The sequence below is a fragment of the Akanthomyces muscarius genome, chromosome 1 (assembly GCF_028009165.1).
Source record: "Akanthomyces muscarius strain Ve6 chromosome 1, whole genome shotgun sequence".
In the NCBI taxonomy this organism is placed as follows: domain Eukaryota; kingdom Fungi; phylum Ascomycota; class Sordariomycetes; order Hypocreales; family Cordycipitaceae; genus Akanthomyces; species Akanthomyces muscarius.
This window is the reverse complement of record NC_079241.1, coordinates 1,355,277-1,371,088: the sequence shown is the minus strand read 5'-3', so window position 1 is coordinate 1,371,088 and position 15,812 is coordinate 1,355,277. Positions and strand designations below refer to the sequence as shown.

The window sequence follows — 15,812 nt, the reverse complement described above, 5'->3', positions numbered from 1 at the left end:
GGTCATTCGCCAACCTTTTGACCGAGATTCGCCGATGCTATTGTATTGATACAAAGGCCCTCGCTCCACCTGGCTGTTTTTCTTCCAGCCCTCTCACTTTGTGGCCTCGGATGGCTTTGGTAGCTACTCCGCCGCCACCGCCAGAATGTTGCATTGTGGGATTGCAGGACAAGCCAACTCCGCCATGGCAGCCACAAAGAGACAAAAAGAAACCACCAACAGCCTACCAGCTTCGCATTTTTCTAGCTCGACTGACTCCGTAGTAAGTATCGTCACAGGCAATTGTTCCGCACCCCTAGTCAGCCAATCACCCTCTGAGCGCATCATCGTGTATCTTTGCCCCGGTGACATCCTTGCGTGGCCAAGCTTCGGTAGCTACGGTTGCGCATGGACGTGCTTGTGCAATGCAGAGAATACCAACCGCTACACAGCAGCACCCTGAACAAAGACCTAGGAGAGTTGGCCCGAGGCTACGCCCACACTCGACTAGTCAATTGTCCTCTCCCCACAGCTCGCCTTTCGCTGGACCCCCCGAGGTTTGGCCCTGGCTGTAACAATGGCTGTCGCCGATAGCCACACACATCACTAGCAAATCTGGCTCATCTCGCTGGAGAGACCTTTTTTAATTTCCTATTTTCGTCACCTTGACTCGACGCACCGACCCTGGGTTCCTCTACCCGGTGAATTGCTGAATTGGGTTGGCCAATGCTCGGCCGAGATTGTCACCCCGCTGCTCCGTTTCAACAGCTTTCCACGCCATGGCTTGAAGCAAAGGAGTGCAAGCAGTCAGAAGCACATGGCTTGACGCGTAGTGTGTTTCACCCAGAGGCTCGCCGCGGCGCGTTGTGCCTTGTGGGGGGCAGGCCGGATTTCGCCCTAGTGCGGTCGCTTCCTGAGCAGGAGCTGTGATACGCCCTCTGGTCCCAAGACTGGTCGTTTCGTCTGACACTGTCCGCAGGAACTAGGCTCAAGTGCGCTCGAAATGGCCGTTGATAGCAGACAGCCAGTGCTTGGCTGCTGGTTCCAACCCAGCTGCAGTCTGTTGCTCTCCTCTCCGTCAAATACCTATCGGACCAACCACACCGCAGCCTCGAAATTTTCTAAGCCAATACCGTCTATTTGGCGCTCACATCCTCGTTGCGTGAGACGAGGTAGCCAAGCAGCGAGGGATCGCAGCGCCTGGTCACACGCTCTCGTATACCTGATTTGGTTGACAGCCGGGTTGCATGTCTTGATGCCAGCTAGGCCGCCCAGTTCGTTCATCCAGTTCGTTCCTTGACCACATGTTTCAGTTTCGGCTGGCAACTTACCCTGGCTGCTGATCCAGCTTGGTAAAAAGATGGACAAAGTCCGCAAGCCCTGACTTGGGCATCAACGCCACTCCACAAAGCGTCCAATCCTACCCGGTGCGCCCACCCCCAAAGAATTATTAGCGAGCTGCTACTCAGAGGCTGGCTGGCTGGCTGGCTGGCCGGCACACACACTCTCACACTTATTCTCTCACACACCGCCCGCTTTCTACCCGCCTGGCACTCACACCTGTTCCGAATAGAGAGCCTATCAGTGCCACGCCTTCAGCTACAACACACTCTGTGCTAATTACGGAACAGTATCCTAATGCAGCAGCCGGGCTGGGTTTTAGCTGGCCCATTTCCTGCAGGGATGGCTATCGTCGTACCCACGTGGCGCTCCCGAGCCGTCATCCCCCACCACACTTGTGCTGTGGAAGAAGCCGTCATGGAACATCACGGCAGAGAGCACGTACCATGTCTTTGTTCTATGGCTGGCCGGGGAGGAAATGGGAGCCCTCTTCTCGTCCTGCATCTCGCTCAGACTGGCAATCGCCGTCGATGATCCTGACAGGGTAGCTGGCACACCGCAAACAAGCCACTGCCGCCTTGATACTTCAGCTGGCTCGTACGTTCTAGCATTGTCGGATAATTTGCGACCCGAGTTTGCTTTTCCTCTTCGCATTCGTTTTAATTTGATCCTTGTGTTTCTATTATTACCTAGAGCGTTGCTACTACAGCCCTGAAGCACGGAGGCTTCTGCCAGGCGGGCAGCCGGGGTTCGCATGATACCGTTGCGACAAACTCTAAAAATATACAGGGCTTGGATCGCGGCCCTTGGTCCGACCATGGGCGAACAAGAACAATGCACAGAGCTTTCCGGCGGGCGCTTCAGGAGAGGCGTTTTTCGAGGCCAGAGTTCGATTTCTCCGATGCTTTGATTTCTCCTCATTTCTTTTTACTCTTCATTTGCATGAATCTTCAGTCGATCTATTTGGTCTTACCGTGTTTTATAGGAGCGGCGGCAGTGCTTACGCCAATCTCGTCGCGTTTGTCGTCGACCAATCTGGCCCATTCCATGAGTAAACGAGCAAAGTATATTTCCTGATCGCTCTCCCGTAACCCCTCCTTGGCCCAGAATTTGCCCTGCTGGGCTATGCCCTTGGAGTCCATGACGCCGCTCCCCCTGCGGTCCTCGAGCACGGTGAAGTACGAGAGCGTCGTGTGCAGCGCCTGATATCGTACATCCAGCGGCACAAAGTGCACCCAGGGCTGGAGACGCGAGGTATACCACGTCTTGAAAATGGTGGAGATGACGGGCATCGTCTCGGTACGCAGCGCGCGCAGCGTGCCCAGCGCAGGACCGTCATCATTGTCCAGGAGCAGCACGATCTTGCTATCATCGCTAGTCTGGCCGCGGAAATCATCGCCAAAGAGCTGCTTCAGAGCATCACAGTTGTGGCCCGTGCATGCCGTATAGTCTGAGATGCCAACATCGAGCGGCAGTTTGCTATTCACCGCTGCCGTTGAACGCTTGGCATACAGCCATTGTCGCACCTGATCAACCTTAATGGGCTTGATCAGCGTAGTCTTGTCTGTTGGGCGCGGTCTGGTCAGCTGGCCCAACAGGCGCAACTTGTGGTGGCCGCGCAGATATTCTGGCGTAATAGAATTCTGACCTATGGAGCCTGACCAGGATACTTTGTCAGATCGGTCCAGAAATGGCTTATCTGGGACATCCTCCCCCGCCTCAGCTGGAGCTGCCTCTTCAGGCCATAGCGGCAGTAACACGTCTGCAAAGTGCGCCGTCTTGTAGAGGCTGAAGAGGGGTAACAGCTTCTGGACAGGTCTCACGTCAGGTGCTGTCATGTAAAATCCGTGTAGGTTCTTGAGATCCGGCTGCGAGCAGACCGAATCCAGCGACTGGTGCCAGTCTGACATGAGCTGCAGGGTCGAGTGACCCCCCGCACAGCGCCTGCAAAACCCGGCCGTATCCCAGTAGGGATTCGCGCGCGAGGCGGAATTCGGTGGGCAGGCTTGTCGGAGCATGGCGCGAAATTCACCTGCCGTCATGGGATTCTGAATTTCCGGTCCTACAATTCCCCTCTCTCGCACTACCCCCTGCTGGTCGCCATGTGCCTCGTGCGCTGCTGACATCTCGGCTTGGCGGAGAGATCTCCCGGCGATGACATCAGCAGCGGCGGCATCTTCTGACGCGCGGCTGTATGACCACCTAGTCTCCCACCGTGGCAGAATCCGAGGCGACCGGGCCAAATTGATGGGAATAGTCATGTCGGGAAGGTGTGACGAAAAGTTGTTGGCCATGTGCACGAGTCGCGTGAGAGCTTCTTTACCCGAGCCGCCCTCATCATTGCGCCCAATCGAGGCCTCGCCGTCTTTGACGACGATTGTTGCGACACCGGGAAGCCGGGCAGCTTCCTGCACAGCCTCGCGCAGCTGTTCCGGAGTCAAGTGCCAGAAGGGCGCAAGGTCCTCGTCGATTTGTGGAAAATTGTCTCTGATCTTGGCGCGGCGGAGTTGTGCATACCACTCCCTGTATTGCGGAGGCGCCTTGCGGCCCTCGTGGCGGTCTTCGTAGATTCGGATGGCAGTACTGGAGGTGCTACTAGTAGATGCCTTGACCAGCCAGTGTCTGTAGCCAATCTCACTATCGTACAATATCTGGTTGATAGGGTGCCGAAGGTCATATAAAGGCGCGTTGGCTAAAAGGGCGTGCAGAGTGGTGATGAAAGCGACAATGAAGACGATCCAGTTGAACAGCCCGCGGGGGAGATGCACCACCGTTCTTAGATGTTGCGCATATGTAAATGCTATTGCAGCTCCAGTGGCTACGAAGAGGGGGAGTAGCACGGCTGTCCTCAGAAGATAGTCCCATTCACCATAGCGACTCGCATTCTCCGTTGTCAGCCATATACCTGCGATGGCTGTCGGAATACCGACTGGCCCGGTGAGGTTCGTATCGCATATCCACAGGGCGGCTGAAATAACGAGGACCGACAGCGCCAGGCCATCAATGATGATGTCGTAGCTGTACAGGAAGGCGACATCGCCGCTGATCTCTTGCACTGATCCCCAGAAAGATAGAAGGGTATCAAACATGAAAACAGACAAAGCCGATAGTGCGAGGACTTTGGAAATGTTCTGTAGGCGGTCTCTCATGTGTTTCCCCCACACCAACTGTTGCCAGGACAGTATAGCAATGGTAATGTCCAGCAGCAGCATTCCTGTCTGAGAATACCAGACCAAGGAGGGGCTGTCGATGGATGGGATACACATATAGGATGATGGCGCGAACTGATTTGCTGCGATGCTGGCGGCGATGGCAAATGAGACGGATATGATGAAGTGGTTGAGGTGGCGCATTCGGTCGCCCTCAATCCACGCCACCCAATCATGAACCTCGCTATGCCACGGGTCATCAGAGCTTCCGTATTTAGCGTCTTGAAGCTTGTCTCGAGACGAAATGTATTGATAGACAACAAGCGCCGGCCAGAGCCAATACTGTTCACCATCTGGTAAGCCGTTGTGCCCAGGCGCGGCATGCATTTGGAGGTGCTACTTTACCTCGAACCCAAAGGAACTACACTGCTGCTGCGTCTGGACGAAGAGGAAAAGCTCAATACGCGTCGCGAGAACCCAAACCAACACAATGACGCCCCATCTGCCCGGGCGATTGGGACGCGCTTCTTCCGAGCCGTTTCTTGAAAAATCGTCATCGTCGTGCAGAACCGATGCCGATTTACTCCGGCTTCGATGGACGCTGAACAAGGCCTCTATCGAAGGTTTCGTTTTCGTGAAATGTGCGACAACATAACAGCACACAGATGATAATAGAAGCAGTAAAATAGCAGATTGATGTGGTCGGCCTGCCAGGCATGAGATTTAGTAGATGCGCATTCTCAGGTGAGAAGGAAGAGCGTACTAGGTAGTGAGTGATTTGCCCAAGCGCGAGAAAAGTACCATAAAGATACGACCGTGCTATCCCAAGAGAATAATGTCAGTCTGCAAACCAGGGCTGATGTGTTTGATATTTCATACCTCAACGGCGCTATGTGCACCAGGGAAAACGCCTCCATGGCGGATTGGCGAGAAGGCTTTGCAAAGAGTTGCTATTGGTAGAAGAGACGAATCATGGCGCGGTAGATTTCATACTGAGTAAAAAGCAAGCAAGCAGCCCTAGTTAATTTGAAATTGCGCGCTGCAAAGTCGAGATGGAAACAGCGTCGAGTTTGAGACGGCAGTTCAGGGGGGTTATGTAATCCTTGTCCAGGGACTCCAGGGACTCCCCTCCACTAGCAAAAACGCTGCGTCACTGCCGGACGAGCCGCCGCTAGGGTGAAGCTCCCGAAGCTTGGCCCCCCGTTGGACACCTCCATCATCGCCTTTTCAACATAGCAAACTTCACAAACCTCCGTGCATCGCCACTCGAACAAATCGCCATGGCGGGCATTGGAGATGCCGGCATCGTGCAAAAGGCGGCCATCCCGGGCGTCTGCCTGCTGATTGGCTTCCTGGGCTACTTTTCGCAGTACATCTTCCACGACGAGTTCCTCGAGCCCGGCGCCCCCTCCCGCACCGAGACGATTGTCTTCAACGGCCTGCTGCTCACGCTCTGGCTCACCTACGCGCGGACCTGCGCCGTCGACCCCGGCCGCTACACGCCTCCCTCGCAGCAGGTTGTCGAGGCCAAGGGCCGGTGGTGCAGCAAGTGCGCGGCGCCGAAGCCGCCGCGCGCGCACCACTGCCGCCACTGCCGGCGCTGCATCCCCAAGATGGACCACCACTGCCCCTGGACCGGCAACTGCGTGTCCATGACGACCTTTCCGCACTTCCTCCGCTTCCTCGTCTACGCCAACCTGTCGCTGCTCATGCTCGCCTACCTGCTGTGGCAGCGCCTCGCCAGCCTCTGGGACGACCGCTTCCTGCCGTCTTACCTGGGTCCCAGCGTCGGCACGCTCGTCGCGCTGTCCCTCGTCGCGCTCGTGCACATGGCCACGTCGCTCGCGCTGCTCGTCATGCTCGTGACGACGGTCCGCGGCTGGCTCTTCAACCAGACCATGATTGAAATGTGGGAGCAGGACCGCCACGAGACCATCAGCCAGCGCGGCGGCCGCGACTGGTGGGACATTGTCGGACCAGACGGCGAAACGATTCGGTTCGAAAAGGTCGAGTTTCCATATGATATCGGCTTCTTTGCCAACATGGCGCAGGCCATGGGCACGCGCATGTTCTTCCTGTGGCTCTTTCCGCTGGCCGGGCACCCGCGCGTCGCGCAGCCCGGCAAGGGAACTACAGGGTGGACGTGGGAGGAAAATGGCTTCAACCGAAAGGAGGGCATGTGGCCGCCGCCCGACCCCGAAAAGATACGCCGCGCGGCCCGCGGCGGTGCTGGGCAGAACAACCTCGGCACCAAGCGCGACTATGCGAAGGAACTGCGCGAGCTCGACCTGAGCCCCGAGGAGCGCAAAAAGGCGTTTCAGGAGCGCCAGGACAGGGACCTCAGGCGCCAGCGCAAGGCGCTCCTTGCTGAGCTGGAAGAGGAGCAGGGCGGCAAAGTCGTGGAGGATTATGAAGCGGCGGACAGCTACTACTCGGACTATGAAGGCGACGAGGTGGACGAATGGGCGGATGGCGACGGCGACAAGCTGGCTGACTTTGGTGTCGATGAGGATGAGGTCGACTATGACTACACGGCGAAGCAGGACGACAACGACGACGAGGACGTTCCGCTGGGCGAGCTGCTGCGGCGGCGAAGGGCGCAGAAAGCGAACGACGATGAATAGTTTGTAAAATAAGTTGCTTGCATGGGATTGGCGTTGTTAAAAAAATATGTGCAGAAACGCAGGCGTATAGAGGAATTACAGAAATATTAGCATATGATGGAGGCTAGGGGCTGGAGTTTCTGAATGAATGCATTTACATCTCAGGGCATTGAGCGCAAATATGGAATGCAAATTTTTTACAATTACGTGCACCGATCACTCTGAAAAATTTGTTAATCGAAACAACTGTTCGTTGAATCGACATGCGACGATAGAGCTGGCTCTGTTCTGTCACAACATCACCTCCGCCAACTTCATTTCTTTTTCCAGGGCTGCACCCTGTGTCCAACGCGTTATTTCCAGACAGCTCGTTCCAATGACCGTTAGTTATTTTTTGTCCGTTTTCAGTCTATCGATTTCTTTATCATTTCCCCGATTCAAACGTACAAAAATAGACATCCTCCTTTGCCATCTACATACAAAAAAGAGTTTTCCACATTCCAGTCAAAAAAGGCATTATCAGTCATCATCAGAACATGGCAAGACAAAAAGGAGCACAACTACCCCCCTCCCCGAGTCCAACTTCTCTTTACCAGTCATCCTCTTGCTCTCGCTTCTGCATCGCATTCTTCCTCGCCAGCAGGGCATCCGCCAGACTGCCGCCGAGACTGGGCGTGGGCGTGTTGCTGCGGCTCGTGTCGGATCCGTTCGCGCCGTTGAGGCTCATACCCGAGTCGCGCTGGGCTACGTCTAGCTTGCGAGCAGCAGCTGGTCGCTTCGCGGGCGGCGCGGGCGGCGCGGGTTTTGCTTTGACCGGAGGGGGCGGTGGCGCAGAGGCTTGCTCCTCTACGTAGGCGGCGGGAACCCAAGCCTGGCCGCCAGCGTTCTTTCCTAGCCACCATCCTACGTGTTGTCAGTATTGCTGTAATTTCTGAGCTAGAAAATATGTGAAACTTACCGTTGTTTTCCTTCTGAACAATCTCAATCAGCTCGCCAGCAGTAATGGTGAGCTCGTTATCCCTACTGCCAGCAAAGTCGTACAGAGCCTTGGCCATGACCTTGGGCTTCGCCGGCGGCGCGGCAGGTGGCGGAGGAGGCGGTGCTCTCCCAGCCCCGGAGTTGTTTCTTGTATGACTGGGGAGAACGCGCTGGACAGCGGGTTGGGCGGCGGGCTGTCGAGCAACAGGTGTTGGCGCGGCGGCAGCAACCGGAGTAGGGGTGGCGGAGATGACAGATGGCGGTTGAGGTACGGAGCGTCTACCTGCTGAGGGGAGAGGCTGAGCTTTTCTGTTGGCCTGCAATCTTGAGGGACGTCCGCTGGGACCACCAGGACGGATAAGCTTGCCGCGAGTGATTGGCCGAGGAGGAACCGGCTTGCCCTTCGGCGTAGGTCGTGATGCAGAGTTGGGGGGTTCTCCACGCGTGGTATGAATCGCGCCACTCTTGTAAAAGTCGGCGCGCTGCTGAGAGTCCTTCAGTACCTGTACCTGCTGCATCTTGTTGGGCTTTTTGGCGTATTCGATGGTGTCTGCGATCTTGAGGTTGAATCCACCAGGCATAACGCGCTGCATTTGGGTGAACAGCTCAGTCTTCAGGATGCAGTTCATCAAAGGGTCGGGCTCCTGAGGAGAGCCAACACCCAGCGAGAACCAGTCGTCCTGAGCCGTCGAAACTCCTATAAACTTGATGGCGCCAAGGGGAATGGCCTTTTCGACAATAATTTGTGGTTGTCCACTGACAAGTGCCTGTGCAATGACGTAAAATTTGCTGTTGGTGACGACGATGAGGCGAGGACTGGGCTTACTGGAACGACCAAACTTGGCTTCCAGAATCTCGGCACGGCAGGAAAAGACTGCTCGCTCGTTGTTGCCCAGGTTCGCAGCTTGTCGGACTTGAGCACCAAAACCAACCGAAGCATTGACTCCCAGATAGTCTCCCAGGAAGCGACGCGAGCCAAGAATACTCATCCGGCGACGCTCCTTGCGACCTTGGAGGATGCGGTGACCGTGGTCACGCAGCTGCAAGTATTCAGCACCAGTCCTCTTCTTGCGCCATACGCGCTGAATACGAGTGGCACTCTCAGCACGGTAGGCAAGATACGCTCGCCACATTCTTTGAATACGAGTGGCCATGTTGTGCCAATATCTGTCTCTCATGTGCTCCAGAGCAAACAACGTCTCGGGCGCCTTGATAAAAGCCTTGGTAACACCCATTTGCCACTCTTCTTTGGGGATGCTGGTATCTTTGAGAATCTGCTTGACAGCATCCTCGTACGATCCCTGCCAAGTGTACTCGCCGGCATAGGATGTCGCGGGAGACAGCAGGAAGAAACGATCAACAAACTTGTCAAATGATTGGCGGTAGGCGAAACCAGCACGACGGATTCGGACGTTTTCTTGCAAACCGAGGTATTTGATTTGATGAAGAACGTTGGGGCTGTTGTATTCGGTAGGCGACTTGTTCTCGTTGGGCTTGATTGTTCGAATGTATGACGGCTGACACTTCATCAAAGTCTCTACCAGCGCGTTGGCCGAAGAGCGAATTCGATCGCCAGCAGAAGGAGGCTGCTTCCTGTTGTCCTGATCAACTTGCTGGGGGAAAAGCGAGTGAATGAACTTGTTGTTGCTATTCTGGAAAAGGTTCAGCAGACCCTTGAGAAGCTGGTCCTTGTTCTTGTCCGTAATGCCATCAACAGTATAAGCGACGTCACCAGCGTAGTGCTTGATTATGAAGTTGCCTTGTCGAGGCGTCAAGTGGGCATGGCTCATGCCGTTAATGCTGGTCATGAAGGTGCGGTCGCAAGCGGCAGGATCGGCATGTGCGGTCTTGGTGGCATCCTTCATGGCGGAGAAAATACCAGGAGGGCGTACCTGCTCGATCAGTTCGCAGACGACCTTGTTGTCGAAATATTGAATAGGCGTCCATTGAATCTTCTCACGGGCATATTCTTCTTGCTCAGTCTTCAGAGTCAGCTGAATAAAAATCTGCTGAAGCTTCTCGTTGACGTAGTTGATGCAGAGCTGCTCAAAACTGTTCTTCTCGAAAATCTCGAAGCCGTAGATATCCAGAATTCCAACAGCGTTAGCGGTGGCTTGCTGAGATTTTAGCGACTTGTTGATGCGGGCAACAATCCAGTCGAAGAGGTTGTTGTACAGGGCCATGGCCAAGCCGTCACGAGTAGCCGCGGCCTGCGCGGGGTTGGCGGGAGACTCGATGACTTCACCGTTTCGGGGAGTAAGAATGCGGATGGTGATGCCCTTGACGAGCTGCTCCGGGGTGGTTTCAAGTAGGTAGGCAGCAAAGTCAACGACGGAGCTGTCGCGCACCTCTGCATAGCCACTCTGATCCTCTTGGAACTGAATGTTGCCGACCCACAGAATGGTAGCCAATACACGGAAGACCTCGTCCTGCTCTTCCTGTGACAGGCCAATAACCTTCATGGCGTTGAGAGTATCCTGGAATTCGGCGAGATCGTCAATGCCGTCGACGTCTAAGCACTTTGAGCGGCTGGTGTAGAGGTAGGTCTCGGGCTTTTGAATGCCAAAGAGCTCTTGGTACTGACGGGAAGCGCCCTTGGTGAATTGGTAGAAGATGTGGAAGTTTCGCTCGTTGGTAATCTGGCCGACGACACGGGACTTTTCGAGCAGGTAGTTGGTAATGTCGGCACCAACAGGCTCGCCAGTGGAGTTGAAGTAGATCTGGAGGTACTTGCCGAATCGCGACGAGTTGTTGTTTCGCAGCGTTTTGGCGTTACCAAAAGATTCCAACAAAGGGTTGGTAGCCAGCACCATGTCCTTGATTTTTTGAATATCGCCGGACTGTCCGCCGGAGACGTTGGCAATGTACTGCATGATGCGCTTGGCGGCCTCGGTCTTTCCTGCACCTGATTCGCCGGAAATAATGACGCATTGGTTTTCGTGATAAGCCTTCATGTTGTAGTAGGCGGATTCAGCGATGGCGAAGACATGGGGCGGCATCTCCAGGCGGTTTTTGCCGCGGTAGCTGTCGAGGACCTGGTCTGTGTAGATGCCTAGGTCGCGGAAGGGATTGACGGAGACCAATACGTGGCCAATGTATGTGTAGATTTCGGCGCCCTCGAATCGCTTCTTGAGGTTGTCATTGATGGCCTCGTTGGACACCTTGCTGAGCAAAGTCAGATCGGAGACACCAATCTCCTTCTTCTTGGTGGTGTCGAAGGTGGCCTTTTTCGGTTTGGCGCTGCCGCCGCCAGAGGCTCCTTGCTGAGCATTGCGGGCAGACTTGTCCTTGGGACGCCGTGAGATACCCTGCGTGACGGTCCAGGGTTAGCGAGGAGCTGCAGAGCGCGGAGGAGCGCATGCGCCGGCCGGAGGGCTGGATCCTACCATTGTGGGCGAGGTGACACTGAGGGGAGAAGGGCGGGAAAGGAGAGAGGGCGAGAGCTGGTGTCGATGCTGCTAGACGACACCCATGCAAGTACAGTTCGGTCAGGAGCGCATTCGAATAAAGATCAAGACGAAACACGCAAAAAGGGAAGAATGAGGAAATCAGACAGGATGCTGAAAATTGGATGGCGGGTTGGTTGGCTTCAAAGAAGCGGGCGGAAATCGGGTGCCTGGCTGAGGGCCAGACCGGTGACGAAAGGCTGGCAGCGCCGCAGCGGCCGACCTTTTCCCGCCACAGCGCACCGCCTCAATGCCACGCAAGTGGCGCCAACTAGCCATAGCTTACGCAACAAAGGTTGGAGCATGCGGGCCGACGTCATGAAGAATGGGATTTTATATTTAGATCCAAATTTCAGGGTAGCAAATATTTTGGTGTTTTTAAGCACATTTTCTGAAGATTAATAGTTGGGTTCGGTATGCCACAAGGTTGTGGCTGGGCTACTGTGGCTGGACCTCTTGTTGCCCGATCAAATTTGACGTTTCCATACTGGCGCGACGTGACGGCGGCTAATGCAGTTTCTCTAGTTTTTGTTTGCTGTTTTGATTCTCAAATGAGATCAGGAGTTTGTTGGCCTCTTCCTGTGTTGCCAAAATGGTTGGTGTTGTGCAGTCTCTCTCGAACGGCAACATCCAAGGACATTTGCCCAACGACAAGCTTCGCTATATACCCCTCTGTCTCAGCAGCAACTTTTGAAGCTTGAGATGCTGAAGCGTCCCCCGCAGAAAAAGTTCATCCAACGACTCTTGGTGCAATCAAGGTACTTTGTTCCTTGTACTTTTTATGCGCTGCATTAATCGAAACTAGGTAGCTCTGTCTGAATAGAGCTACTGCGCTATATCAGCTGTCTTGACCACTGTAGCCACTGTAACCACTGTAACCACTGTAACCACTGTAACCACTCGCCACTGTTCGTCGCGCTGGCAGCTCCGTTGCGGGGTAGCCCATCGTCCATGCCATCGCCAGAGTGGGGCAATTTGGCAGGATGGTAGCTCACTCAGTTGGGCATGACAACTGGTACCTCAGGTACAGGGCAGGTCCCTGCGAAGTACCTGCGACGGCCGTCTACGCTGCTTGTACCTTTTGTCTGGCGACCGCTCAGCTACTAACGAGGACAGCCAGTGGCCGCCGCAGCAGCCTCAACTAATGCATGCACCCTGCCGGTGAGCTCGTTGCTGGGCTTGTCCAAATGATATCTGTACATTATTAAATACCATCAACACCCCCGCCTCTTGTACTGCCCATCTCCTTCATCGCACACTCCGTCGACCCTTTCTTTTCTACGCTGTCCAACCTTTGTGCTCTCTGCCTTGCTTTGCATCTCTGCGAAACCTTGATACTGAGGCACAGACCCAGTTAAACGTTCTCGTGCGACTCGCCTGTTCCGCTGTCCTGCCTAGGTAGTGGCGTCCCAGCTCCAGCAAGGTACACTACGAGCAGCTCTACCTGAGGTACTGATCCGGCGGCCGCCCACCAGTGCCTGGAAGCTTGTGACTACAAAACCGCACTTACAACCTTCGTCACCACCGTTTGCCACCCTCGCATTTACAACCTATTCAACACATTTTCCATCTTCAAAATGGCCGAAAACGAGCAGAGCAAGAGCGCTACCAAGCCTGTCGACGAGGCGCCCATCTCGCCAATTGAGCGCAAGAACTCGCTCGAGAACCATCTCCAGCACCGTCCCGACCGTGCTGAACTGGTCGACAGTATGTTTGCACATTTGCCCGCCATTCCTTTCTCGCCTCATTTCACTACATTTTCTGTATCACTGCGCCATGCAATGTCGGGAGAATAACGAGCTAATCTGTCATCTATCATTTTCTAGAGAACATCCTGCCCGCATCCAGCGCCGCACCCGGCCTCCTCTCACAACAGAAGGAAGTAAGTACTACATGACACAGCCATTACGGCAGTCTGCCGCATCGGTTTCCGCCGGCATTATCGTGCGCATGCGCCTGCAGGCGGGTTACCGCATGCTCTCGCGTGCATAGCCAACGGGCCCGTTTGCTTGCATTGCGGAAGCCGAGCGCGGTAAACCGTATCCAGTGGTTACTGACTTTTCTTGTTGCGCAGCTCGAGAAGCACATGCTCGGAGACAAGCTCAACGACAAGATTTCGAACCGCCCTGCCCCCGAGACCCTCGTCAAGGATGGTGTTCTCCGTGAGGATCCCCGCTCGGCGGAAGAGCGATACGAAGAAGCCATCGAGGATGAATATGCTAAGCGTGAGGGCGGTGCGTAGAGGAGAACATATTCTTGGGGAGACTGCACTTCGGAGTAATTCACGAGCTTGTGTGATGTAGACACAAGAGGCTGAGATTGGTGGTTTCGGAATGAGACAACAAACAGAATGCCACAGAGAGCCTCCACTCAAATGCACGTTAAAAGAATAACCAGAAATAACAAAACAAGAAATCTAATATCACTTTGAGGAAACGAGAAATTTAACACCTGCCTGCGTAACGCTGCGTACTTGGAATCGTGCATACGCATGTGGCTGCATGAATGCAATGCACATGCACGCAGACGCACCTCCCTCGCTGGGTGGTGGACGATTGAGACAACAACGTTCAACGCGTGGTTGCACGAGTTCACACTCTGCGACATGAATTTTGTCTTTGATCCTTCCGCATGAGGAAATTGCTGTCAGGAACCCACAAGTCTCGCCCCTCCGTGATTCGTGTAGCTCTTGCCTCAACCATCACGATCTCCTGCCTAGCGGGCGGCAAGTAGATACCTGAAATGCCTGAAATGCTGAAATGCCTGAGGAGAAAAGGAGGCGCTGATCGAGCCTGAAACAAAAAGGCGGACAGCCTTATTCGATCTAAGAAATTAAATTGCAATCTTGATTCGCCAATGGCGCTCTGTCGAAGAAATCGCGAATCGAGCCACTGGGAAGGGTCCCTCCGATGAGGAGGGGGGCTGCACACGGCAGCGGCTGACGTCGGAGGTTTGAGGGTGACACAATCACATTTATTTTCTTTGTTGACAGCTGGTAAGCTGCATCTTCACATCGGCCGTGTAACATTGCTGTAGAGTCTATAGACTGTCAGGTTGCTCAAAGCTTGTTTTGTGTAATGTCTGTGGAATTGAATCTGAAGAAACTATCGAAGATCTTGAATCCAGTCGCGCTTTTTTTTGGAGTCTTTCGTCCTTTTCCGTAGTCTTCCTTGTTTTTGCGGCCTCAATCTCGGTACAGTAAAACAAAGATGGCATGTTGCCGCGAGGCCTCGCTAATAATATATATAACCAACAAATGAAATAAATGCAAACTCCAGTCATGTTGCAAATTGGTCCGCTCGTAGTGCTCATACAGCCATAAAGAAGCACGATAGTCGGAAGAAACAAATCCTTCTATCGTCCCCTTGAACTGTAACTTGCTGTTCTATACCCAGGCGAAGGGTTGTTGCCTCCACTCGGGAAATGCCCGTTGGCCACCTGCGGAGGAGAACCTGAACCGACTGAGCAAGGTATTAGCATATGTTTCGTCTGAACGGCAAATGAGTGGCAGAGAGCCTACCTCTCGAGCCTGAATACGCACTGGCTGAGGCGGAACTAGCACCGGAGCTCGAATACCCACTGCGTTCAGAGAGAGCTGGCGATTGGGAAGGCATCGTTTGAGATTTGTTGGAGGTTTGATGAGTTGGTGGTATTCAGGTGATTAAGACAGATGATCAAGAGTATCAGTGAGCAAGAGATGCTAGAGTGTGTTGTCACAGAGTTGTGGAAGATGAAGATGTATTGGAAGCCTCATGATTTAGGAGGAGGATGAAGCCGATATAAATACTGAAAGGAACTCTACAAAAGGAACAGGTCGAGCAAGGATTAAGATAAGAGAACATAGCAAAATGCATGACAAAAGTGACAGAATAGGATGGCACTGCCGCCATGTACGGCAGAACAGCCCGAAACAATCCCTGACGAACCCCATCGTCTAGGCATCACAGGCACCGAGGACGAGTACAGGACCCAATGAAAAAGCAGCAGCCTCAAAAGCACCCAGCAGAGCCCCTCTCATGTGCCAGGCCACAACCTCAAAGATGGGTGACTCAGGCTCGCTGGGAGTGAGTTACTCGGCCGCGCCGCCGTGTAAGAGGACGAGAGTGGGGAGGGCGTGTGGTGGTCGAGTCCGGGGTGTGGGCAATCTGTCGTGTAACGGTGCAAATTGACCAACAATGGTGAAGGAAAAGGGAAAACAGAGAATGCCTAGCATCACAAATGTTTGGTTGGATATGGGGCAACCTCGTTAGCGGGTAGTGCTGCCTCGAGGTTCCTCAACGTGCGTGACTCACTAGGCCGCGGCGCGCTCATGGGCG

General features: G+C 54.3%; 5 protein-coding genes across 5 annotated transcripts; 2 read left to right on the top strand and 3 right to left on the bottom strand.

The window, feature by feature from the left end:
* Nucleotides 1–2,237: 2,237 nt before the first annotated feature.
* Nucleotides 2,238–5,386, bottom strand: LMH87_005408 (uncharacterized protein; the record flags this gene model as incomplete). Its single annotated transcript, XM_056203123.1, has 6 exons — nucleotides 2,238–2,252; nucleotides 2,325–2,884; nucleotides 2,969–4,811; nucleotides 4,875–5,176; nucleotides 5,233–5,288; nucleotides 5,349–5,386. 6 exons carry the CDS (start codon nucleotides 5,384–5,386, stop codon nucleotides 2,238–2,240), a joined length of 2,814 nt encoding a protein of 937 aa, XP_056058612.1.
* Nucleotides 5,387–5,749: 363 nt separating this feature from the next.
* Nucleotides 5,750–7,093, top strand: LMH87_005407 (uncharacterized protein; the record flags this gene model as incomplete). The annotated part of the gene is made up of 1 exon (XM_056203122.1): nucleotides 5,750–7,093. The coding sequence occupies one exon, from the start codon at nucleotides 5,750–5,752 to the stop codon at nucleotides 7,091–7,093; it is 1,344 nt and encodes a 447-aa protein (XP_056058611.1).
* Nucleotides 7,094–7,661: 568 nt separating this feature from the next.
* Nucleotides 7,662–11,439, bottom strand: LMH87_005406 (uncharacterized protein; the record flags this gene model as incomplete). Its single annotated transcript, XM_056203121.1, has 3 exons — nucleotides 7,662–7,975; nucleotides 8,031–11,358; nucleotides 11,437–11,439. The coding sequence occupies 3 exons, from the start codon at nucleotides 11,437–11,439 to the stop codon at nucleotides 7,662–7,664; spliced, it is 3,645 nt and encodes a 1,214-aa protein (XP_056058610.1).
* Nucleotides 11,440–13,073: 1,634 nt separating this feature from the next.
* LMH87_005405 (uncharacterized protein) lies at nucleotides 13,074–13,738 on the top strand (the record flags this gene model as incomplete). The annotated part of the gene is made up of 3 exons (XM_056203120.1): nucleotides 13,074–13,203; nucleotides 13,323–13,378; nucleotides 13,571–13,738. The coding sequence occupies 3 exons, from the start codon at nucleotides 13,074–13,076 to the stop codon at nucleotides 13,736–13,738; spliced, it is 354 nt and encodes a 117-aa protein (XP_056058609.1).
* Nucleotides 13,739–14,850: 1,112 nt separating this feature from the next.
* On the bottom strand, nucleotides 14,851–15,110 carry LMH87_005404 (uncharacterized protein; the record flags this gene model as incomplete). Its single annotated transcript, XM_056203119.1, has 2 exons — nucleotides 14,851–14,957; nucleotides 15,017–15,110. 2 exons carry the CDS (start codon nucleotides 15,108–15,110, stop codon nucleotides 14,851–14,853), a joined length of 201 nt encoding a protein of 66 aa, XP_056058608.1.
* Between the last annotated feature and the right edge of the window lie 702 nt (nucleotides 15,111–15,812).